Below are 25,367 nucleotides of genomic sequence, written 5' to 3' on the forward strand. Positions count from 1 at the left end.
AGATACTCGCTCTGTTTTATCATTGGTTGTATATCTTTCACAGACTTTAAATTCAACCATCCCCCAGGTGTGTCCTGGTACGGGACTTCAGTCCCCTCTCTGGTAACGGTTTCTCAGTTGATTCTCTTGCTGGCCTTCTGGCGTCTCAAGCCACCTTTCTGTGCCTCTTTGAAAGTTGCAGGCTCTGCGGCTTGCTTTAGCTCCATCTCACCAAGGTGCAATCACATCAGGGGGCTTCCCCTGCATATCATACTCTTTCGTCCTCTGCAATCCACACATCTCAGTTAAGCACAAAACGTTCCTTAAAGAGAAATCTGCTTTTAGTTTGTAGGATATGATTACTCCAGCATTGCCTGCAGCCAAGTGTAAGAAGGAAATGATTCGTCATTGCAGGCAGTCCCATGAATGCAGAGATGGTTTGGTCTAGGGAGTTCCTCAAGGCAACGATAGTCCTTGTTCCATAAGAGTCATTCCCAGTGGTGTCCCACTTTCCCAGACGCCATGGAGTGTCTTGCGAAGCAGGCTCACATCCCTAGCCTCAAAGGGGGTGGCTCCCGGGGATATAGCGGGAAAAGAAGGTATAGGACTCGGAAGATGGGAAAATAGGTTCTAATAGAATAATGGAAAAGTGGCTAACTTGAAACTAGAAGTCCTGAGTTCTAATCCGACTTGGCCAAAATGGTGTCATCTTGGGCAAATCACTTGAACTCCCTATCCTTCACTTTGCTATTAAACATGCGAGTGCTTCGAAACTCGTTAAACACCATCAGTCTCATTACAAGTACAACGGTGTGGTTTAAAAAAAAAAGTGTGGTCTTTGAATAACTGCTCTCTTACCACTGCATTAGCGCACCGTCGTACACGTTTGGCAGAGAGGTGTAAGATTCACCTCCAGCTCAGAGCTAGATGCAAATCCACCACCTTGCTGCAAAAAAAGGCAAAATCCGCGGAATTACAACTAGTGGAATTGCAGCCAGTTGTCAGTCTGCTGAAATTCCCATGGAGTCCAATGGACTACAATTAATGTTATGTTATTTTGCATTTATATAGCGCCTTATATACCATTGGTATGGTCTGAAGGTGCTGGTAGGTTGAACGCCCTTGGGAACCGAAGTTCATATCAGTAGAGAGAGTCGAGAGAGTAAAAAGGTGCGTGTGAGCACCGGGTATGTGTACAGCTCGTGCGGTATCAGTGTAATAGCTGCTTTCTAGCGGTAGGTGTGATGGTTGAGAGGTCAGGAGTATGTGTTAGTTCTGGCAGGATTTATCCAGATCGGATGTGGCTGCGTTAGGCCTGAGGAGAACGCCTCGCTGGGGGGGGGGTGTAACCAGCAGTGATTACTTAGAGTGATGTGGAGTGAGCGGCGGATGTTGATATGAGAACAGTTATACCGAATGGTGTCATAGTATCTCTGTGTTCTAGTTGAGTGGTGATGTAAGGAGAGAGTACGCGTGTTGGCGAGATATGAAACTTTCACAGAGGCTATTGGGCACACTTCCAAATGCAACTTTTCACAGAGAGGTTATTGGGCACACTTCTAAATTCAACTTTCACAGAAGTTATTGGGCACACTTCTAAGTTCAGCTTTCACAGAGGCTATTGGGCACACTTCCAAATGCAACTTTCACAGAGAGGTTATTGGGCACACTTCTAAATTCAACTTCTGAGTACACTTCTAAATCCAACTTTCGCCTGGAAGCTATTGGGCGCACTTCAAAAATTCAACTACTAATGCACTTCTAATATCAACTCTCACAGAGAGTCTATTGGGCTCACTCTATATTCGACTTCTGAATTCAACTTTCTACAGAGAGGCCATTGGTCAGACTTTAAATTCAGCTTTCACAGAGAGGCTATTGGGCATACTTCTAGATTCAACTTTCACAGGGATGGTATTGGGCACACTTCTAAATTCAACTTTGCACAGAGGTGTTATCCAGAGGGGCTATTGGGCACACTTCCAAATTTGATTTTCACAGGAGGCTATTGGGCGCATTTCTAAATGCAACTTTCAATGAGCGGTTATTGGGCACGCTTCTAAATTCAATTTCACAAGGGCACGCTATTAGGCACACAGAGGATACTTAGGCACACTTCTAAATTCAACCAAGGCAAGTTATTAGGGACACTTCTAAATTCAACCAGGGCACGCTATTAGGCACACTTCTAGATTCGACCAGGGCACGCAATGTAGGCACACTTCTAAATTCCACCAGGGCACGCTATTAGGCGCACTTCTAAATTCAACTGGGCATGCCATTAGGCACACTTCTAGATCCCTCCAGGGCACGCTATTAGGCACACTTCTAGTTTCAACCTTACACACAGAGGAATTAGGCACACTTCTAAATTCAACTAGAGCACGCTATTAGGCACACTTCTAAATTCATCCAGGGCACGCTATTAGGTGCACTTCTAAAGTCAACTCTACACAGAGAGGCTATTAGGCAGAGTTCTAGATTCAAGTTGGGCATGCTATAAGGCGCACTTCTAAATTCAACTTTACACAGAGAGCTATTAGGTACAGTTCCAAATTCAACTTTACCCAGAGAGGATATTAGGCACACTTCTAAATTCAACCAGGGCACGCTATTGGCGCAGACGAAACTGTGTGTGTGGCAGATGCGACGCGGGCTAAGCTTGAGAATTCCATCTGAGTGTGGCATATGCTAACAATCATATTTCTATCTAGATGCGACACAGGCTAAATTGAGAATTCAATCTAAGTGTTGCACATGCTAACATTCACCTTTCTATGTAAGTGTGGCACATGCTAACACTCACATTTCTATCTAGATGGGGCGCAGGCTAACTTGAGAATTCCTGCTAAGTGTGGTACACGCCAATATTCATAATCCTGTCCAGATGTGACGCAAGTCAAAATTGCGCGTTCAATCTAAGTGTGGTACATGCTAACATTCATAATCCTGTCCAGATGCGGCGCAGGCGAAGTTTGAGATTTCCAGCTAAGTGTGGTACATGCTAACACTGTTACACCTTTCTAAAGGAGATGTAGGCTAGTCATGACATTTCTCTATCGATATGGCGCTAATTAACATTGGCTAGTGTGTTAGTGCATAATGCATTACAACATTTACAGTCAGGCCAGTAATGACTGGAGATGACAAACCTCTGTAGGAATGCATGGTGTGAATCTATGGCAGTATGCGTTCAGGAGAGGTAAGGTAGAGTGACCAGGGCTTTCTGGAGTTGAGTAATTGCTCTACTCACCACCCATGCCACACTTACAGTTTAGTTGGTGTCTGTTTGCTTCTATTGCTCCCCCTGCGGACACCTGCAGAGACTTCGTGTAGCCGTCCTTCGCCTCGGGGTCCTTAGTCGCTGGGCTGCCGGGCAGGGGCTGCCCTGGGAAGGTGGCTTAAGAGCCTTGATGGACCAATAGGGGTGAGGGGGTGGGCAGGGAGGCAGGAGGAGGCAGGAAAGGGACGCTTCGGGGCATGGCAGGGCGGGACAACATGGGCACAACACCAATCAGGGCACTGTGGGCGGGATGGGAGGCGGGGAGAGGGGAAAGAACCAGGAAGAGCGGTCCGGGAGGCGGAGGGCACGCAACGGGGCTGGGGGCTCTAAATTACAGGCTAAGTTAGGCAATGGCAAGGCCTAGTGGGGTCTGGTGGGTCCATGCACTCACCTCGGCAGACGCAGTGAAAGGAGGGAGGCGGAGACAGTGCGGGCCGGTAGGCCTGCAAGCAACACGGGCACAACACCAATCAGGGCACGGTGGCTGGGATGGGAGGCGGGGAGAGGGGAAAGAACCAGGAAGAGAGGTCCGGGAGGCAGAGGGAGCGCAACGGGGCTGGGGGCTCTAAATTACAGGCTAAGTTAGGCAATGGCAAGGCCTAGTGGGTTTTGGTGGGTCCATGCACTCACCTCGGCAGACGCAGTGAAAGGAGGGAAGCGGAGACAGTGCGGGCCGACGGGCACAACACCAATCAGGGCACGGTGGGCAGAATGGGGACTAACACTGCCTACCACCACTTGTAATCCGATGGCAATTCCACCGGACCAAGTGATGGTAACAGTAATTCAGTTTGGTGGTATCTCAGTAGGTTTACCAGCGAGATACCATCAAACATATGAGGCCTGCGAGATACCATCAAACTTATGAGGCCTGCGAGATACCATCAAACTTATGAGGCCTGCGAGATACCATCAAACGTATAATGAGGCCCCATGTTTTATTAAACCAAAAGGACACGGCTAAGAAAAAAAGAGGTGATGCTGATAACTGGATGAACTGGGCAGAAGATATGAATTCCAAACTTGCCTTTGTGGAAACTGATGGCATTTCACTCTTTGTCCGTGTATGTAGATGAGCCTCAGAGGAAGTTGAATGGCAGCCATCATTGTGGCAATGACATGGAGCGTCAGTCATGCCAGGGGAGGTGGAGCAGAACAATTGGTGGGCATGCACATGAGTGCCCATAAAGCTATGCAAAGATGATGTAAGTGACCGTCCAAAGCGCAGTTATGCTCACCTACACACCCGACGTATGCCACGAAGGCAGGTTCCACAGTCTGAGAACGGATTACAGCCACATGAGTCTGTGGTTAGGTATTGTTCAGTGTAATCGAAAGCTCCTCCACAAGAGGTGGCTTATTCCATGTTGGTAGGCTTACACCAGGCTCAGATAGTCCTGTAAAGCCATGCCCTCAGGATGTAGTTAGGAATGATACCTTTTATATAACTAACTGAAACATCTATGCAGCGATGGAACAAAACATTAGCTTATGAAGTCCCACAGACCTCTTCATTATTTTTCACTCAGCAACATCTGATGAAGGTCTGTGACACCGTGAGCTACTGTTTTGTTCCATCTCTTCATTGATTTTTCAGTTAGTCCAATAAAAGGTATACAAATCTGCAACTTGTGTGATTGTTAATGTAACAGACTGAATTCATTATACCAACGTCTCTGCATGAAAGATCTTTGTATAAAAACCCTGGAGGTGTGTGTGCGCGTGTGCTCGGGGGACAATCCTTTCTCAACTTGGCCAAATCTGTGTGGTCCTGGGCACATCACTTTAGCTCTCTATTCCACTATCTGTCAAACATATCAATACTTATTAATACAACTAATCACCAGTATAAAGTGCTACATTAAATCAAAAAGATTAGAGACGAAATGGGAGTGGGGCAAAGCAGTCTAGAAGCAAACTTGCAAGTATTAGAACCAGAAGATCAAAATTCTAATCATATATTTGCCATTTGACTGTGGGCAATCAATGAACATCAGTAGGAAGTACAGTATTCTGCCCAACAACAAACAAAGACTAGTGAAAGTTATAGTCTAGTAGCTAAATGAGTTAGGAGTCGGAGGTTCTGCATTTTAACATCAGCATATGATATGATACGATATGGCATTTATAACGCGCCTATACACAAGTGTTTCAAGGCGCGACGAGGCAAGGGAGGGGGACAGAGACAATGATCTTACTAGGCCAAGTTACAGTGAGATTGCGCAAGAGGGGAGGGGAGGGGAAACGTGCAAGGGGAAAAGTGGGGGGTAGTGTTGTACATGGGATCAAACGATAACAAGCAGTCTGGCCAACGGTAAGTGCAGACAGCTGGTGTCCAAAGTGCAAGTAGGGCAACTGTGGGGTTACAGATACATACCCAAGTGCAAGGGTTGCCGGGAGGCAGTGCGGGGGTTCAACTGGGCAGGCAGGGACCTGGGCTCGAGATCAGAGGGTAGCCAGGTGAACAGTGCAGTGTCAGACAGGAAATCAGCAGGGGAGAGGAAAGAGAAGGAAGAAGCAAAGAGGAATGTCTTGAGGTGCTTCCAGAACTGGAGATGGTTCTTCTAAAGTTTCAGAGAGGAAGGGAGGCTGTTGCAGAGGGATGCCCCAGCTGATGAAAGATCTACCACCAACTCGTTGCTTGGAGAAGCGACTGACCCCGAGGGAGTTGGACGTGGAGGAGCGAAGAGCTCGAGTAGGAAGTTATTTACGAAGAGAGAGGATTTAGGCCCCAGTCCCCAGAAGGCCTTGTGGACAATGCAGAGAGTCTTTAACTTGATCCTCGCAGCAACTGGGAGCCAATGCATAGATTTCAGTACTGGAGCGATAAGATCCCTGGGCTTGAGGCCAAGGACAAGTCTTGCAGTCCTGTTCTGGATGAGTTACGAGAGTAGAAGCAGGCAGATTTAGAAAGAGGCTGTTGCAGGAGTCCAGCCAGGCGAGAACCAGAGCTCTGGAGATGGTGAGCTTCTGTGGGAAGGAGAGGAAAGAACAAATACCTCTGAGGAGGTGCAGTTGGTAGGTTGACTTCTTCGAGACATCAGAGATGTGAGAAGAAAAGGAGAGTGTGGAGTCGAAGATGATCCCGAGGTTCCTAGCCGTGGTGCTGGCACAGAGCCTCATGCTTGGTTGTGTGAGCGTGCATACAACATAGAGCGCTGTTGTTCTTGGGGCGGTGTTGAAGTTGTGGTCTTTGTTGGGTAGAGGGGCCTGGCGTCTGGCGGGGCCAACACGGCTGATATTGGCGGTTGCAGGGCAGGTATGCCAGTGTTTGTTTCTTCAGGGGTTGGTGGGAGGGAGTGGGCGATGGCTGTGTTGCACGGTCAGGGGGTGTGAGCAGTGAAGTGCGAGTTGGTGTGGGGTGTCGATGAAGGGCGGGCAAGAACCTTGTTGGGGCTGGTAGGAGGAGGCTCGTTTGTCCTGGTAGATTTGTGGTGGGTTTCAGGCGATTTCCATAAGCTGGGTAGTAAATAGTTTGAAGCAAGGCGTACCGGTATGTTCTACTCGCTTCATCACTATGGTTCTGATGGGTGTACAAGGGAGGTGGTTTTGTTATGTGATAGGGAGTTCCAGATCACCAGTCTCCACAGGAGAGGTAGGGTAAGGATACTAGGGTCTGGTAGGAGTCCTTTTGGCATTTGAAGAGGGCCTTCCCGGGACAGACAGGGAAAGACAGCGGCCTTTGACCTGGGCCTTTGGTCTAGACCAGGCATCGCCACCCGGCTCGCATAAGATTTGGGATTTGCTGTAGGGGACACCCAATCAGAATACTGGAGGCAGGTGAGTGTCCTTCCAGGCATTTCAGAGGGAGGCACTCTGTAGGACAACCCGGCGGCCATCTTAAGCATGGTTTTTAAACCACTGCACTCGATCAAGACAAGATTCATGGAAGCTGGTGCCACGATGTTGGGGGAGGGGGAGGGTGGAACATCCTGCTTCTTTGGGTGCTCCTTGTGATGCAGCCTTAGGGTCCCCTGTGATTCCCAGTCCTCCCATCCTTCCCTCTAAGATCCAGGATAGAAATCGGGATTGTGCATCATCAGCGTCATTGGGCCTACTTTAGGGACACTTTTGTACTTTAGACCCTTATCCCAATAGCAAATTATCTTTTTAAGGAGATAAACTCCTTATTGGGTAACAAACAGTCTTCTGCATACTATTCCCAAGCCAACGAACTTGTAGAGCTCCTTAATGGCCTGCTTAAAGAGTGCATTCCCAAGTTAGACACGCGTGGCAAGAATTGGCGCTACTGCCTGGCTCTCGGTTTGTTTGCACTATGCAATTCCCCTGGTGCAGATCATCATTTGACTTGCACAAAATTGTCACTGGCAGGAGAATGCATGTTCCTCTGCCGCACGTACAATTTTGGACGCAAATAGTACTGCGCAACTCCTGGGAGAAGAATTTAAGGTACATCTAAACAAGCTCACAAAATCTTTGAACTATATTTCAAGTCAGATACAGCCACTTCAAGGCAGGCCTACCGACCTGTTCTCAAGCACAGACATTCCATCAGTACAAGAGAGTAAGAGGTTTGCAGCACAACCCCCTCTCTAAACAGGCAACAAAATATTAATCCAGAATTTCACAAGGTCTTAAATATAGCCGTAATGTACTTGGCCATTTACAATGACATACTGCACCCCAACAGCCATGAAGGTAGCCAAGAGGTATGAATGGATTCATCTTACAGACGCCCGGCGGACAAGGCCAGAGCACCCCTTGCAGGAAAAGAAAGGGGGGCCGACTGGATGTATTACCCAATTGATGATGAAATTTTTATATTCATTTCGCCTTTATGGAAGACCAGTGAGTGGTCCAAAGGAGTTGCAGCAAGTTGAAGTAACAGGAAAAGTAGTGCAGTATTTTTGTCTTTTGTTTTTATTTTTGGGGGTTTTTAGCTGGAAGGGTACAGATTGGCCCTAGTAGGAGTGATAATGAAGTGCAAAATAAAAGAAAAAAGTGTTTAATTCTGAATTGTTTGAAGAATGGGATTCGGGACAGATTTGGCACAGAGTTTGGCAACATATGGTATGACTGTATGAAAACAGTGGGGTGAGAGAGTGCCAATGACACGTTATGTGTGCTCTCTCATTCAACATGTTACAGGGGCACCCTCGCTTCTCCCTCAAGAGGATCAGTTTGAGAGGGGGTCTGTTTGATGCATTTGGCACTGTGCAAATCAAGGGGTCTGTTCCAGGGACATAGTTATTGTCCACTGGAGTGAAGAGGGGAAGGAAGTGTATCCTTATTATAAGAAAATTACAAAAATGGTAGATGCAGAGGCCCCCAAACACATAATATTAAAATATATATAAGTGGGGGAGTAACTGTTTACAGGGCATAATATACCATCATGGTGCCATACCAGACCATTCATGCGTATTCAGAGGTCGGTTTTTCATGAGGAAGGGCGGGAGAAACGAATGCTGAAATGTTGGGCGGAAGGACTGGTAGGGTTTGAAAAGGATGTGGTGAAAAAGGTGAATAATAGTGGTTGGTAATTTGGAACAAGCATGTCCAGGCTCTAACATGGATAGATCAAATTAAAAAAGCTTTATGAATAAAGGAACTCACAATATTCTATGTTTCAGATGCAATGGCTCGATCCACTTGGGGACCAACAAAGGGTGCCAAGAGACGATGTTACTGTCGTTGAGAAGCGAGACGGCAGCACCGATGGATTTCTGGTGGGTGTGTGGGACCCAGGCATACTCCCAGCTTCCCCGGATTGGTGAGGTACTTGCTCCCTAGTGACACTGCAAAGCCCTGCCCTCATGGTACCCCGATCAGAATGAATTTCACTTGTTATACACCCTGCACCGCTGAAATAAAGACTTGCATATTAAAGTATTTAGCAAGGGGGTGCACACATGATCGCACTGATCTTTGAACTTGCAAAGAATTCAGAGAGACAACTATTGGTCCACATTTGTTAGGGGTTCCCTTCCCCTAACTTATTTCATGTTCTCTGACCTTTCATTGATGTTGAAGACTTTCTAGTTTGCAAGGCTTTTTCCAAAGACCTCCGCAGGAGCACATAACTTTTATTTCAGCTATCCCTTATGCGGTTTGCAGTGACTCTTGGTCTTGGTAGTACCACCTAACACAATCAGCAAAGTTCAAAGAGATCTTTCTCTTAAAGCAATCTCCTTTTAACTTCCCCTTTCGACAGGATTAATCTTGACCATTGCACATTTCAGAGTTCATTCACTTGCCGCTTTATAACAAGATATCAAACATTTTGAAGAGAGTTTCAAGTGGGCTACTTCCCTTCGCCGGACCACTCTGTTAGTCTGTATCACTGGGTTCAATTAAGTTTACTACTGGTTTGCTTTCTTCCACGATTCATCAGCATGAGCGCATCCTTTAATTGAGAGATACACTGTAGCAGCTTCAATCTTTCCTTGACACAAACCGGCCTCTCATGTCGTTCGCTAACTCACTGGGCGTGTGCATTGCTCACTTGTCTCTGCGGCTTTGATTCATGAGTCAAGGTTGATACAACAGGCTTGGCCTCGCCTTCCAACTCTGCTGTTCACCCGAGAGGGTCGCTGGTGTCCTCGACACACAATGCAGGTTTCTTCTTGTCTGGGATTTGGCTTTCTCTGCGTATCCTTCATGGTTTCCCAGAGGCGATGACCTCCTGCAGGTATCTTCAGGGTTTCTCTATCCCTCACTCTGGTCCCTCGATCGGTCGCCTTGTTCCAGTGGGTTTGCCTTCGCCCCGGAAGATCTGTTCCTTCTCGTGTCTCACCTTGCTCATAGTGAGTCTCAATATTCCGCCTTTTATCCGTGTGGGGAGAGCTATTGGGTATCACATGTATGTGATTAAGGTCATAAGGGGAAATTGGGGTGGGGGAAGGGGAGTTGGAACGTCAGAATCCTATGAAATAGGTAGGGGTATGAGCACGGGAAAAGGGGGATACCGCGTTTCGCCATCGTTTGTCTCACCTCCACTCCCCGAAGATCTCTCACCAGTTGATCCTCCCACACTGGTCCACCTCCAGGATCGGGACCCAAAGGTGATGACCGTGCCCTGCCACCTGAGAGAGAGATCTGCAGGGACTAGTAAGTGAGACACCCTTTGGTTTCTCACAGGGTGGCTATATGAGGGAGGATCACATGGGGAGGCAACCCTTAAGCGGGTGACAACATCAGGTGAGATGCTGTCTCCCCACCAATTAAGGGACCTTAAACCCCTCCTTCTTACAACCCTTCAAACACCATGACATATTGCCAGGCTTCTAACATGACTGTGAATCAAAAGGACTCATGGGTAAAATACCCACTTCACTTCTCCTATGGCAATCCTACATTCCCCTAAAATGTACTGGGATGTGGAAGAATAGGAGTATCCTGAATGAAGGTCACTTTCCCAGTACTGTGACGAAGAAAATCCCCAATGACTCCCAAGAGAGTTGTAAGATCAGTACTGTGACGAGGAAGATGAATGAGGATTACACATAGGAATCACATACAGCAGTTTAGTCTTTCCCCAGATCCTATTGGGCAAAGCCAGTATGAAAGAAAGGAAAGACTCAGGAAGTGTGAGAGGCCCTCCCCGGAGGACCTGGCTGCGGGATGTGTGTGTTACCGGAGAAGGAACTGTAGAATGCGGTTTGGGCCAAAGGAAATGGGAATTCTTCCACCCCCAACTGCTTATGGGGAACTGAGAAGTGCTGGAAGAGGCAAGGGGACGAGTCTGCCCAGGCAAGGGGACAGATGATTCTGCCACCTCCAGAAAGAAGGGGAATCCCTGGGCATCAACAGGGTACTACAGCCCAAATGTAACTGAAAGCTTTCTCACTGAGAGTGTTCCCCGTGCAAGGAGAAGCTGGCTGGAGATCTGCTGAAGAGAGAAAGCTGCCTCTCTCAAAATGAGCCGAGAGACCATGAGGCTGGAGAGGGAGCTGTGGAGCAGACCGGCTCAAGAACCGAAAACAGGGAAGCCGACTGCAAGAAGTAACACGCTGTGGAAATGCCAGGAGCCAACAGAGTGCGTGCCGGTGTTCACAGGTGCTTGGAGGCAGTCTTTGCCTTACCGCTACCTGAAGATACAAAGTAGAAGAGCCCAGCTGGCACCGCGGGAAACAGAGAAGCCACGAAGTGGTTATGGCAACCAGAGAAGAGACACCGAACAACCGTTGCCGGCATACTGCAAGAGAAGGAGAAAATGCCAGCCAAAGCCGGTGAGTACACCCAGGGGAAGCGGGGATGCCGGGGCGTATCGGCAGCCATGCCAAAACCAAGTAAACATTAATGAAGTACATGAGAGAGAGTGTGAAGAAGTATTTCTTCAAAACGGGGAACAGAAAGAAAATACAAAGCTTTCAAAATTATGAGTGTATAAGATCCATACGTAAAATAAGCCCAGGCAGGATAAAATACCAGGCAAATAAACTATTAGAAAAAGCAGGAACAAGAGACTATCCACTTTGGAGAGGGGCACATAGCCCACCTGAGACAAGCCCTGCCAGAAAAATATACCAGTCAAGTTAAAAGTGTAAAGAGCATAGAACACAAAACCCTGGCATGCGACTATATCATGCAATTGCAAGTAAGTGCGTTTAAGGCAGCCTGGTAGGAGAGTATACCAGGCAATTGTAAGTGAGTGAATCCAAGAATGTCCTGGCAGGAGAGTTTATCAGGCAGTTGCAAGTGTGTGTATAAAAGGAAGCAGCAAGGAAAGGTTGAACATTGTATAGGGAATACATCAATCAAAGAGGTCATGAGAAAAGCAAATCAGGATTAGCAAAAAGGCTGTTTTTATCAAAAGAGGGGAAGTGGAAACGTGGCAGGAGAATATACGAGGTATTCCAACAAGACAGAGAGCCAGGTTAATGTGTACATTTGATCAAGAGAAACCCAAGGAACTGACATTGTTGAATAAGCAAACAAGGAAAGAGTTGCACATTTTCCTTTTTGAACATTTATGAAACAATCAAAGCCAAAGACATTGCCCCTTTCACTCTAGAGTTTAGTTTATTAGAATGTGAGGACCAGAATAGTACTTTGGACACAGGACAGTTTTGCTTCGTATATTCAGACTTTGACAGACCCTTTGTTTTGGTTTTAGGTAGAGAAATACCTCTCAGAGCAGCGACAGAGAGGAATTTCCCTACCCCCTTTTACTTTAATAAACATCTTTCACCAAAACCATGAATCCCTTGTGTCTGAGTCTCATTGCAGGTTCCACACACAGGGCTTAGAATTTGCAAGGGGAGGAGGACATATATGTTGCCCCTGAATGTCGATAGGGCAAGGGAAGCAAAACCCTGCTTATGGCACATAAAAACACAAACTGAAATGCCTGAATGTGCCCCCCCCCCCCCAGAACTGTTTACAATGCTGTCCGTGTATATAGACCACTATGAGGCGTTTTGGGTAGATTGTTCGGCTGAGGAGACTTGTTCCATATTGGATTGTTCGCTGGAAGAGTATAAGGCACAAGGGGGGAGCTTGCGCAGGGTAACAAGGTTATGGATACCAAAGGACAAAAGCCAGGAGCTAAAGGCAAAAAATGTGTTGATCAGTAAATCGATCGAAGGGGGGAATGTTGTAAGGGTCCAGACACAGTGCTGTCAAGGAGGGCGCGCGTGCAAGTAACGTGGTGACTGACATCATGGCATGCGCCGCAGGCACTATGGTTATAGTTTGTTAAGACACAGGAGCTGGCACAGCACAATTAGTCACATGGGGGAATGGAAAGAAATGCTTAATAATGGGGTAGCAGATGTGACAAAGGCATATGGGTGGGGCTGTGAGGTAGCTTATAGGGTATTGTGGTAGGCAGGTTTTGAGAAATATACAGAGAATCCATGTTTTGTAGGCCCACATTAGGAAAGCATTTTTGTTGACGGCACATAATAAAGGGCTGCAGGATTTGTTGACAGCAGTCTTTATTCTTGAATACTCAGCCGAAACAGTGCACAGTAATGTTGCAAGTTCCCAGGAGAACGCAGTCCTATCGAAGTCACTCCATGAGATACTTTCAAGGCAACTGAGCTAGGCACCTAAGGCGTCAGAGAGAAGTGGTGGTAAAAAGGGAATCAAATACAGTTAATTAAAATATATTTACGGTGTTGGATACATTTTTAGAGTAGGGAGCTGGGGGGCCAGATAAATAAGGTACGGGCTGTGGGGCACGTGACAGGGAGCCAATCAGCCGAGATAGGTTTTGGTGGTCCTAGCGAGCAACATTGCAAGGTGTCCTCACTGACGTCCGCGAGGCACCTCATTGGTCAAACTCAGTGGGAAAATCTCACCTGGTGCCATCTCAAGATGCCTTGTTCAATCAGTACTCAGCAGGTTATCTATTTGTATATTGAAAGTGCCAACCAATGACCATTAAGTGTTTTTTGACCGATCAGCACAATAACGTTAACTACGGGGCAGTGTGGGAAGGTTTGTGACGTCACAAGGGGTGTTGATGCGATTTTGTTCCAAGAAATGGTTTATCCATTTCAAGCCACCTAATGTAAGGAACACTATTGGAGTCCGACATATTTCCACCAATCGGCTCCTGTGACCTGCCCGATAAAATGTAACTAAAATGTTGTATGGTCATTTTGTAATTTGTGTATAAAAAGTACTGCTGCAGTGCGTTGCGACGAGAGCTCATTTCATTCAGTTCAGTTCCACAGGACTGTCTGAACAGTGTCTCCAAGCCGTTTGGGTCCAATAAATCTGCATTAATTCTTGCACGGTGTACGCTCCTTTTTTGGATTACTTTCCTTTATTGGGAATAGTTTAGACAGAGAGCCCCTGATGCACTTTCCTCTTGTGTCCAGTGTAGTGCAGTTTGGGGCCTCCCACAGCCTGAAACTATGATCCTCTCATCTCCTGCTTCTCTCACTACACTCTTTGGAATCGGATCCTTTAACATACTTGTCTCAGTAACGTGGAAATCCTGATTTAAAGGGCTCAACCTTTTCTTCCAAGATGATATTTTTTGGGAGTTTCTTCATCCAGTCTTAATAATCAATATTTTCCTGTGATTTGACATCCCATGTAGGCCATGGTACGACCATCCTCAGTGAGTTCCTCATGGGAACGGGAGTCCTTGTCCCATAAAGGGGAGTCTCTCCCGGTGAGGTTCCACGTGCCTCTACCCCTAGTGAGAGTATTGTGGAATGGGCTCACCTCCATAGCCTCACAGGAAGGGGTTCCCACTTGGGGTGAACAGACGATTTCCCTCGATTTGTCTCACTACACCGACCTAGAACTTACCTTTACAGTTAGTCCCCCATATTGAGTTTCAGGGAGTGAAATGGAATCAAGCATGTATCCCTTGGCTGTTTTCTTTTTATACTTGCTTTGTTGGTATAAGTTTGCCAGCACTTATTTGACCGTCTTTTACCCTAACGCAATACTAAAATGTATAAATATATTTAAAGTATATTAAGTGTCATGTATGGTGTTGTATATGGGACGCATTGGACTTTAGTATCAGCCCTCCCCTCCTAATACTGAACCCAGATTGCTCTGCTACATGTTTTATAGTATCCCACACAACTTTCTTGGTCATTCTTAATGGAATCAGGATATGGTGTTGCTCCACCTGGACAAACCTACCACAATTCTGCAACCTGGTACCATCAAGTCTTCCAACTGTCTTCAGACTATTGTGGGTAAGACCTCACGGGTTGGTAGGATTTCCCCTCCTGGTAGTGATAAGAATTCTTTCCCCCGACTGACCTACAAGGTCTTTGGTTGTAGTCTTAGGTCCCAGAACCACAGTATGATCTTGCCGAAAATGAAAAAAGCATTACCTTACTCTTACCTTCTTTTTCTCCTTCCACCATTCTTCATTCTTTTCTCCCTTTCATCAACATCCTTAACTTTCAGGTGCCCTCCACACTCCAAATACAGTTTGAGGCTGCCAGTGATTAGCTGGTAGACACAACGTTACGGCTCCAATCGGACAAGAAATGCTCCTCTCTCAGACTACTGGTCAAAAATACTTAAGCCATTCTCATATTGTTTCTAGCCATAATTATGTTTCCCATAATGACCAAAACTCACAAATAGTTCTCAACACATTCGACTAAGTCCTGCCAGTTATTTGAAAATTAAATGCATTCATTTTTTCTCGGTTGCAAAGAAAAGTGGTATTGGCCATAGATTTGGCAATGCTGTATAAGTTAGATTGACCACAACATACAAAAAAAAAATCAAAAATATTTCCCTAAGTTTAACATGGCACACGTGATGCCAGTAACAAAGAAAAGCGTTTGACAAGGCTTTGCTCTTTTCAATTCATTGGAGTATCATTTTTGACAAAGTATACACTCATTTCAAAAACAATGACAACAAGCAGAACGCATTCAAGTTATATATGCTTTTTTAGATTGGCTGCACGATAAAAGATTTGACAAATCTGTTTTGTTACAAAACTGAACCCACCTTGATGTGTTCCAACCAGTGAGTTGACTCCAGGCTAGATAACCAATGGGATTCCTCTACGTGAGGATAAACAATATCTTTCAGTTTCTTTAAAGATTCTCTCATTACGTGAATATTGTGTATGTCCAAAAAACAGAGTTCTGCATTTGGGTAAGCATCGTCACTTTCATACCCTCCACCAGTTGCCTAAAAACAGAGCACAAGAACACATTATTTGTATGTTTATGCAAATATAAGACTGTTTTATATATGTCAGTTTATGTTCATATACCAGTAATTTTCACAGTTCTATTATCTGAAAATCTTACCAATCCAACAGCAAAGTTTAATCTGAAAAATGCTTACTCGATGATATCTCTTCCTCAAAGCAGTCAATCCAGAGAGAGAGAGAGAGAGAGAGAGAGAGAGAGAGAGAGAGAGAGAGAGAGAGAGAGAGAGAGAGAGAGAGAGAGAGAGAGAGAGAGAGTTTTTTTTCAATATCTTACTTGGGACAAAATGCCCTTGTGGTGCTGTTTTGCTGGGTTACATTATTAGTTGTTTGATATGGGAAATTATAGCTTGTTTTGCTGCGTGTCTGATCTATACCATTTTGTCTACTGGTTTGCGCGACTTTGAAATGCTACACTCGCTTATGTTTGTTATGCCACTCTGTGATGTGTTGCGTTATGTTATGCTATGCCGTGTCAGGTTTCGAAGCTGTGGAATCAGGTCCTACAGACAAACATTACAGGACATGTGTGTTCTGTTCCCAAACCTAACTTCCATGTTGGAAGGGAATACCTTTAAGTTCAATACTCGGGAGAACCACAAAAAAGTCCAAAGTTCTCCTGAAAAGTCTAGACAAGTAAATTCATAATTTGACCGACATCCAGAAAAAGGACGCACACACATTCTCCCCATTCAAATAAATGAAGGGAAACAGCTTGTGCTTGCAGAGTCTGTCCAAACAATTGAAAAAGCTCCACAAGCTAAGCAAGGACTCCAAAAAGCTCAGACCATTGCCTCTTTTAATTTGACAAACAAATGGGAAGTTGGTTTGGAAAACCAAAATTCAAAACATGTACTACCTAGCAGGTGCATGTTAAAAACTTCAATTGGTGATAAAACGAGGGACCATAATTGTTGGATCTTTAGAGATGTTGCTTCTGAATTTTATCTGGGTAGTGATTGTTCAGACATTTGCAATTAATTTGGATTTTATTAATAACATAGTTTGGTCAAGACTGGGGGGTAACCCGATGTGCTCTGACAATGTTGAGAAAGCATTTATGTCAGCTCAAATGTTGCCATATGCTGCTCAAGTCCAAGTAAAATAAGAGGTTAAAACCCTCATGCAGGTGCAACAATTTACAGTACCCCTCAAAATAAAATGAGGACAAACCCTGATAAATTAGCAAGTGTTTGTAAATTTGAATCATAGCCTCCAACAACAAGGATTGGCCATGCATCCATTACCTCTAGTCAATCTCAATGATGACACCAGTCAAATATTGGTGGATAATAGCGATCCACAATGTGTTACTTTAGACAGAGACACCTCTGTTCTATCGATTTGGAAAATTCATTATAGGTCCAATTCCTGAAGATTGCTAAATGAATGACAGTATCCAACCAGAAAGAATTACCATCCTACAGGGAGAGATTTCTTGGTGTATTCTTCATCCCCGTTACCTGTGACATCTTGGAAGAGGAGGTAGTGTTTAGAGTAAATAACTAGCTCAAATCCATGGAGCCCCTGTACACCACTGAAAGAGATCTCTATACCCAAGTGAGGGATATGTCTGAAATATCAAAATGCTCTCTAGAGAACCTTGACGAGAAGAGAGGGATGCGGCTTGAGTCACGCTACCTGACGCCTAGAGGTTCTTTCCTCTAACCTTGTCTTCTCGCTCCCACGGAGAGAGTGTGTTGCTGGCGGCGGCTGCCTGAGCTGCTACGGGACGACGGCGGAAGCAGTTAAGCAGCTGAAATGGAGCTGTAGACTGTTGGCTACTTGGACGGGGCCCCAGCTAACTTAGCCCAGTCCAGTTTAGCCTGTAGCCCGTAGCCCGCAGGGGAGGGGAGCACGATCGGTGCAGAAGTGGGCCACGGCCCCTGGAGCAACAATCAGGGTAAGACTGTGCCCTGTCTCCACGAGCCCACGAGTTGGAGAGCGGTCCCACCGTGTGTGCTGTACCTGCTACTGTAGGAGTCGCCGGCTGCGGCAAGCAGGAGTTTATGTGCTTAGTGCTCCGTGTCGTGCTCTCGGTTAGCCCTGGGAGTGTTTGAGCTCTTCCTCACGAGATGTGGCGGTGATTAATTTATCCCCCCGGGACCTAGCTGCGTGTATTTGCACAGCTGTGGCCATATAGGCGGTTTTAAAGACAAGGTTCTGAATTACTGCTGTCGGAAGCGGCCTCAGAGAGGAGTATTTGGAGGTGAGGTGCGGCTTGACTCCTTAACCCCTCCTCCTTGACTCCTACGATCACAAACAGAGCGTTTGGCCACCTGCTCCCCTGTCTGCCTTTAGGAGGAAGGGGTGAGTAGGGAGCAGCGGGGGGTGTGAGTGCCCGGGTCTGGTCTGCTGAGCGGGAGGTGGTCTCCGCAGTACTATACAATGCCCAGTGCCCGAGTATTGCCCCTGATTAGACCTTGGCTTGGGGTGAAGTGGAGCCATAAAGCCCGTTCCGGAGACTGTTGCCGTCTGCCTTTGATCCCAGCGGGCAGAGTCTTAGCACCTGGAGTGCAGGAGTTGGGTAGCCAGGCGAGAAGAGCCTCTCAGGGGGTGCCAGAGTCTGTGGGTTAATATCTTCGTCCCCCAGGTATCAGAAGGAAATAATAACCGTTTCCTTCTGCCATCAACTTCCCCCATTAGTTGCATTGATAGCTTTTCGCTATCCGGATAAATACATTCTCTTTGTCAAAAGTGAGCTACATTGCTAACATGCAACGGGGGAAAAGAGCTCCCCACTCAATTTATAATCTCCGGAAAGCCAATTCTCAACCTTTCAAGGAACCCAAGGAGACAGACAGGAAGGGGGGGAAATCGAAGAAAGACCAATATGCCAAACCTGTAGCACAAGGGGCGATCACAGAGTTTTTTCCTGTGAATCCTCCCCCTGAAACAAATTCTACCATAATTGAAGAAACTGAAGCTACAGGGCAAAGTGGTGGCATTTCTTTAAACGCCAATAATTTCGATGACATAAACAATAATTCCCTCTTGGATCTTTGCTTAACTATACAGAGAGGGATGACTACACAACCTCCACAGATGATATCCAACAGTATAAAGCCACTGAAAGAAAACAGCAGGATTACCCCCTTGGGGGAAATATAATGTGGATGGAAGCAGTGGTCGTTTATCTGCCCCCCCCCCGAATCTTGCAATGGCATCAATGGAGGATGCTCCAGATAATGAGGGGGAGGTTAACATCGGAACATATGCAAGTGCAACTGAGTTAGCTGAGCTTCAATCTTCTGTGGCCGCCCTCCAATTCACGCTTAAAATCCTTCTGCAAATGTCAGGACGTATCCTGGCAAACACCAAATCCATCTCTATGGCCATAGACCTGAAGAACCCTTTCCGGGATGAAACAGAAGCTAATTTATCCGACGCCCTTCACATTGTTGAGGAGGTTGAAGAGCTGGAAATTGGGGCAGAGGTTGCTGTAGAGTGTGCTGAGCCAAATGAGAATATTCAATCCGAAGAAGCATCCTTATAGGCAGATGATCAAGACCCAGAACTAAGCTCTATGGCCTTCCATTCACGGAAACAACGCAGAGCGGTAAAGAAAGCACTAAAAAATGGGATACCCACAACGAGTGTTCCATTGCCTATAGTTGTGCCCAGGATGGTGCCCCAAAAATGTTTTAAAAAAGCCAGGTAAAGACTTGCGAGAGCAGCAGCACGGGTGGCAATGATAAAAGGTCTGCTCTCAGACTGGTTGGTACCCGAAGAGAAGTCTATTTGTGAGGCTCCAATTGAAGTCTTATTTAGGGATTCCGAGCTGGATCTTGAATCCAGTATGACAACACATCCAGTATATCCCTTCGAGATTCTAGCGGCGGAAGACCCACAGGAGCATACACCTCCTGAACAGAAGAGCACGGCTAAGGACAACAATTTGAACCACATTTGTTTTATCAAGAATTTATATCCCAGTGGAAAAAACCCTTGGCTGGCACGCTCAGAGTTATTAGCTAGACTTTACCACATACCTCAACTTTGTGTCTTAAAATCTACGGACTTCTTGTTCATTGAACCCCTGAAGGTCCCTAACTCCCATGTCTCTGCTGTACATTGTACTTTGTCTACAACCCAACTGATTAGAAAATATAAAGAAGAACTGAGAGCAGTAGACATTAACATAGACGTGGACCCGCAGGAGAAAGATCATTGTGCTGAAACTGAGGACATGGACACACCAGTCCCGGCGGTAAATGAGCTTAAGTCCGGGGGAGGGGTTAACCCTGTCCTGGCTGAAATACAGCAGGTACTTAAGTCATTGTTGGAATCTCTGCCGCAACTGATACAGAACCATTGAAGCTTTTCATTAGTCACATGGAACTGCCGTGGCTTTGCACACCTCTTGAGATCAGAGGGTTCTGTAGCCTTATTGTCACAACATAGATGCATATGCCTACAAGAAACATGGTCACTAGATCCTCTGCTGCTAGATGGTTTTGTCATACATCAATCACTGGCTAACCGGGGTAACAAGAGCCGCCCCTATGGAGGATTACTCACGGGGGTAGTGAACACGGTTATGTCCAGAAAGATCCAGTGTAAAGCTGAGGAAAACCTTATAGTGGTTGAGGTGGATTACAATGATGAAAGTGGCCCAGGGAGGTTCCTTCTGATTAATCTTTACAACCCCGCGGGAGCGGTAGCAAGAGACAAGTTACAAGAGGCAATACAGGATTTGTTGTCATCTTGGTCATCGAGACCTGGCAATTTAGCCGTGGCAGTCTTGAGGGATTTTAATTGTCATATGACTGACGAGGTATTAATATCCCTCTATCCTGATCTAAATGCAAGATGCCTAATGACCCACAGAAAGAGAGATAGTGAGGGGTTAGGATGGTTGCAATTGTTCGATTCCTGGGATCTTACAATGATAAATGGCCGTACACTGGGAGATCGACCTGGGAAACACACTTGGTCCAACTGACCCTCATTTAGCACCCTAGACTATATATTCATGTCCCCGAGATGTTGACTAGAGTGGTTGATATGAGAGTGACACCCAATAAGTGGAGCGACCATGCGTTGCTGCATTGCACACTTTGCTTCCCTCCCCCGTGCCCCTGTATTTTGAATATTGGTAACATCCAAAAGCAATCCCACAGGCTCAAGAATTGTGTGGTCAAAGACGAACATAAGAGCGGCCACGGAAGCTCTTAAACCTGACACTTTTGATGGCTTCTTTGACTTCAATCATATGTCAGTGAAGGACATCGAAGATTGGATATTAAGATTCTCTGGCCATCATGCTACAGTTAAAAAGGGACATGTGGTAAAAACGGGGGGTATTATACTTCCCTTTAATAGGGAAATTAGGGATGCCAAGAGAGGGTTAAGATCTGAAATTCGAGGCGTGAAGTCCTTGTACTCTCTTGGAGCCCTGTACTGCGAGAAAGAAAGAAAGAAAGAAAGGCTAAAAACAGATATAGATCTACTATAAAGAGCATTAAGGTAGCCGAGAGGAATAATAGAAACCAAAGGCTCATACAGACAATCTGCTCTAGAAATTCTCGTAGTATTTGGTTACTCCTGAATGAGAACAGAGACAAGGTAAAAAGTTCTTTAGTCAATCCCATCGGTGAGGAGGCTTGGGTACAATTCCTATTGGTTCGTAACTCAGGGGAAGAGGAACCTGCTCATAGTTTTGCACAGAAGGCCCCTATACATCCACCTTTTGACGTTTCAGTGGAGGCAATTTTGAATAAAATAATTGCCCTTAAGTCTTCCAGAGCCCCCGGCCCTAACGGGCTGGCTAATGTAGTGATCAGGAATCACCCAGTATTCTGGGCAGACTTGTTTTCTCTACTGTTCAATAAGATTTTAGCACAGGGGATTATCCCTAGAACGTGGCAAACAGCTATTCTGTTTCCGGTCTTTAAAAAGGGTTGCCGAACTGACCTCTCCAACTATAGGCTTTTATCCATGTTGGATATTACAGGCAAACTTTTTGCATCGTTACTTCTTAGTGAGATGCAGAAATGGGTAGATAAGAATAAAATACTCAGCAAATTCCAATGTGGCTTCAGGCGGGATTTTTCCACCTCGCATAATCTTTTGGTCATGGATATCCTACCAACACGGGCACTTAGTAAGGGGCAGCACCCGCTCTATGCCCTTTATATAGACTTCAAGGCTGCCTTTTATTCCATCCCTCGAGCTAGACTTTGGAACAAGCTCGAAAAATTGGGATGCCCGTCAGACTTCTTATACTACCTAAGGCTGCTACACCAAAACACTTCTGTATGCCTTAGACTAAATCATGAAGGCAATATGACGAGAAAGGTGACCCAGAACAGGGGGGTAAAGCAGGGCTGTGTTACAGCACCCCTCATTTACAACCTGTATGTGTAAGATATCCCTGAAGTGCTGGCAGAGGCCGACAACTGCCCTCCTAAAATCGGTGAAGCTCCCTGTGCTGTACTCGCATATGCGGATCTGGTTGTTTTTGATAATACCATAGGGGGACTTAGGCGTTCTGCATCTACACTATGGGACTATGCCAGGATAAATGGACTGACAATTAATCTAGAGAAGACACAGGTGCTTAGATTTACTAGGAAAAGAGCATCTCGAGTGAAATTGATTGTACACGATAAATACAGCTCCATCATATCGTTATTTAGGAGTTGAAATAGAGCCCCTTGGCGATTACCCTCTGTGTAGACAGGGACGCATTACTAGGGAAACGCAAGTCACCGCATTAATTTCTTCCTTCACTAATAAGCAGGGTGGTTTCACCCTCTGGGGGACTCGCCATTTATACATTCAAGTGCTTGCCCCCATGATCATCTACGGCCTTGAGTCTTTGCTCTCATTCGATCTGGCATGGCTACAAGTGATGAAGGGCAAGTTCTGGCGACGTATTCTGTGGTTATCACCGGGTGTCCCGATGGCCCTGATTAGACTCGAATTGGGCCTGCCATCCCTGAAAGCGATGGTATTAAAAAAGAGAGCATGGTTATATCTTAAGATGATTGGCGGCTTTGCTAATCCCCTATTGACTCTGATCCACCAGGAGGTGATTAAAAAACATACCACCTCACCCTTACAGAAAGCCATGACAAAATTCTTTATAGATATTGGCTGTACTCACAGAGGGGGAATTATTACCAAGGAAATACCAAATGCACTCGGAAAAAAAGTGGACCTCTGGGATTGGTTGGAGAACTTCTCTCATTTGAGCAGCCTTAAGAGCTACCATTTTGTGAAATACAGATTGTATCATTTCATGAAACCTCAACCCTATTTCCATCTCTGTCCCACTAGAAGGATTAGGCGTTTTATTATTCTGTTCAGATTGGAACAATTGCCAACCATGTATAATGTGGGTCACAGGGAAAATATCCCAATTAAAGAACGTGCATGCCGTTTATGTAAATCCCCAGAATGTCTAGAGACAGCCAGACACATTCTAACGCAATGCCAGACTCTTAAGGTGACAATCTTGCACTATTTGGGTGAATTTGTGCATGATCCTCTTAGCATTTGTGAAACCGCCTTTTGGCTCTATTACACCAACACCCGCAACATGCACTTACTCATTGCTTTGTTTAACGTCTGGCAGCAAATTGAATCAAGCCTGGCACTTTGATTTGAATTCTCTCAGTACTGGGGAAGGCAAGAAAAGATTAGATCGTTTGGTTTAGGAAGAGGCCTTGCATCACTCATTCCTCTTATTTCTTTTTTGTTTAAGACTGAAGCGGTTTCGGGTTAAGATGATTATGTATTATTTGTGCTGCTAATTGTTTAGTATCATGAGAAAAGAAATATTTCACATAAATCCCAAAGGGAAATGTTTCATTCTTTTTTATTACTATTTTTATATATGCTGATGATTTATTGTTTTCTTCTTGATTTCATGATTTGATTTTATATGTGCAATTTGTAATATGTGTAAAGTTTGAATTAATTTTCAAACTGTATCACATTAAAGAATTATTATTAATATCAAAACCAGAGGCATTTCTGGGTTGCCAGCAGATGGTCAAAGAACAGATCAGTCTGGTCGATGCCTGTGAGACCAATTAACGACGACAACAATCGAGACAGGTATTCCTGAATTTCCAGAGCATCTTCTCAGTTGACCCATTTGATTGTGGGCATACAACTATTCATTCAAGAACAATACCTACAGCCCCTTAAATGGCTTGTTTGTCAGACAATACTGGTCTCCTATTACTGTTAGGGGGAATTCTCTCTTTAGGCTGAATTTCCTAACCTATTGAGTCCCCCAGCAGCTTTGCTGGATTTCTGGAGTTTGTTTTTTTCTCCTGCCAAGAGTGAGACTCTTTTTTCTCCCACTCTTGGACATGATTTATGGTGTTCCTTTGACTGTTAATGTGTTTTATGTGCTATGGGGTCCTTTACTCCATAGGGTCTCATGTGTTTTTACTATGTGTGTTACACAGCACCCTCCGTGCAGTGACACAGGGGTGTCATAGTGACACCCCACCATAGACTCCATACCCCGGGACTGACTACTGTTTCCCAGGGCATGTAAAGTCACCATTGGCTTTACTAGTCCCAAATTATTAACAGAAACCAGTACAAACCATCATATTGTGGACGTACTGGTCGGGGCAATTCAATTGCCCCGGGGTCTGTTAGTCGAGGGGGCAATGTCTCCATCCCCCCTGATCGAGTTTTGGCTGGTGGCAGTGGATACTACTTTTTATATTCGACCGCGAATATATCCCTATGGGATTTTCCCATTGTTCGAGGCTACCAACTTTAATTATTTAATTCTCATAACCTCGAACATACCGCCGGTTTATTTATTTAATATTAATTCGCCGGTTGGTATTTTTTGCCAGGACTCTATTCTAAAATGGCGTTTGTGTTCTCTTCTGTGACTCCAACCCAAGTCGAGCCCTTTGTTCCACTTTTTGGCGGGCTTCTCCACAGAAGCCTCCAAAAGTGGTGCCACTCTGGGTACCACATGGGGTGCAGGAGGGGGTTTAGGCACCCTGGACTGAGTTACGTTGGTAACTCAAGTCACACTCTTGTGTGATTGGCCCAAGTGGTGAGCCGGCCGGCTCACCACTTGGCATGTTTGATTGACAGCTAGGCTGAGTGAATGGGGGTGTGCTGCATAAAAGCAGGGCTTTGGGGACTGGAACTTCAGAAGTCGCCACAAGACCTGAGAATCCGACGAGGGAGAAGCTGAGCCGACCTACCACGACGACACCACCAGTGGAGCCCTGCGGAACCGACTCACCACTTCCCGACGACAGAGAAGATCTCCCGGCTGGAGAGGCTTCTTCCTCTGACTGGTGGGCACAACCACTTTACCTTCTTCTCTTCGCACCCCAGACCGGCTTGTGGGCGAATTGCCCGTGCCAAGCACCGCGGCAACCGGATAGCCACTTACCACTGGACCGCGAATCAAAGGACCGCTCCTTTTACCTGAGAAACTCCGCAGCTGGTTTCTTCCCTGGCAGTGCAACGGACTCCTGTCTTCCTCCCCGACGA

General features: G+C 45.8%; 1 protein-coding gene across 2 annotated transcripts in view; it reads right to left on the bottom strand.

Moving 5' to 3' along the window:
• The window catches only part of MTM1 (myotubularin 1), a 1,347,122-nt gene that overhangs the window by 530,262 nt on the left and 791,493 nt on the right, over positions 1-25,367 (bottom strand). For both annotated transcript variants that reach the window (XM_069612751.1, XM_069612752.1), the window contains one exon: positions 15,671-15,856. In XM_069612751.1, the coding sequence (XP_069468852.1) occupies positions 15,671-15,856 (186 nt within the window). The remainder of the gene's footprint in view (positions 1-15,670; positions 15,857-25,367) is intronic.

Source organism: Ambystoma mexicanum, chromosome 5p (assembly GCF_040938575.1).
Source record: "Ambystoma mexicanum isolate Mex_15411 chromosome 5p, UKY_AmexF1_1, whole genome shotgun sequence".
Lineage (NCBI taxonomy): Eukaryota > Metazoa > Chordata > Amphibia > Caudata > Ambystomatidae > Ambystoma > Ambystoma mexicanum.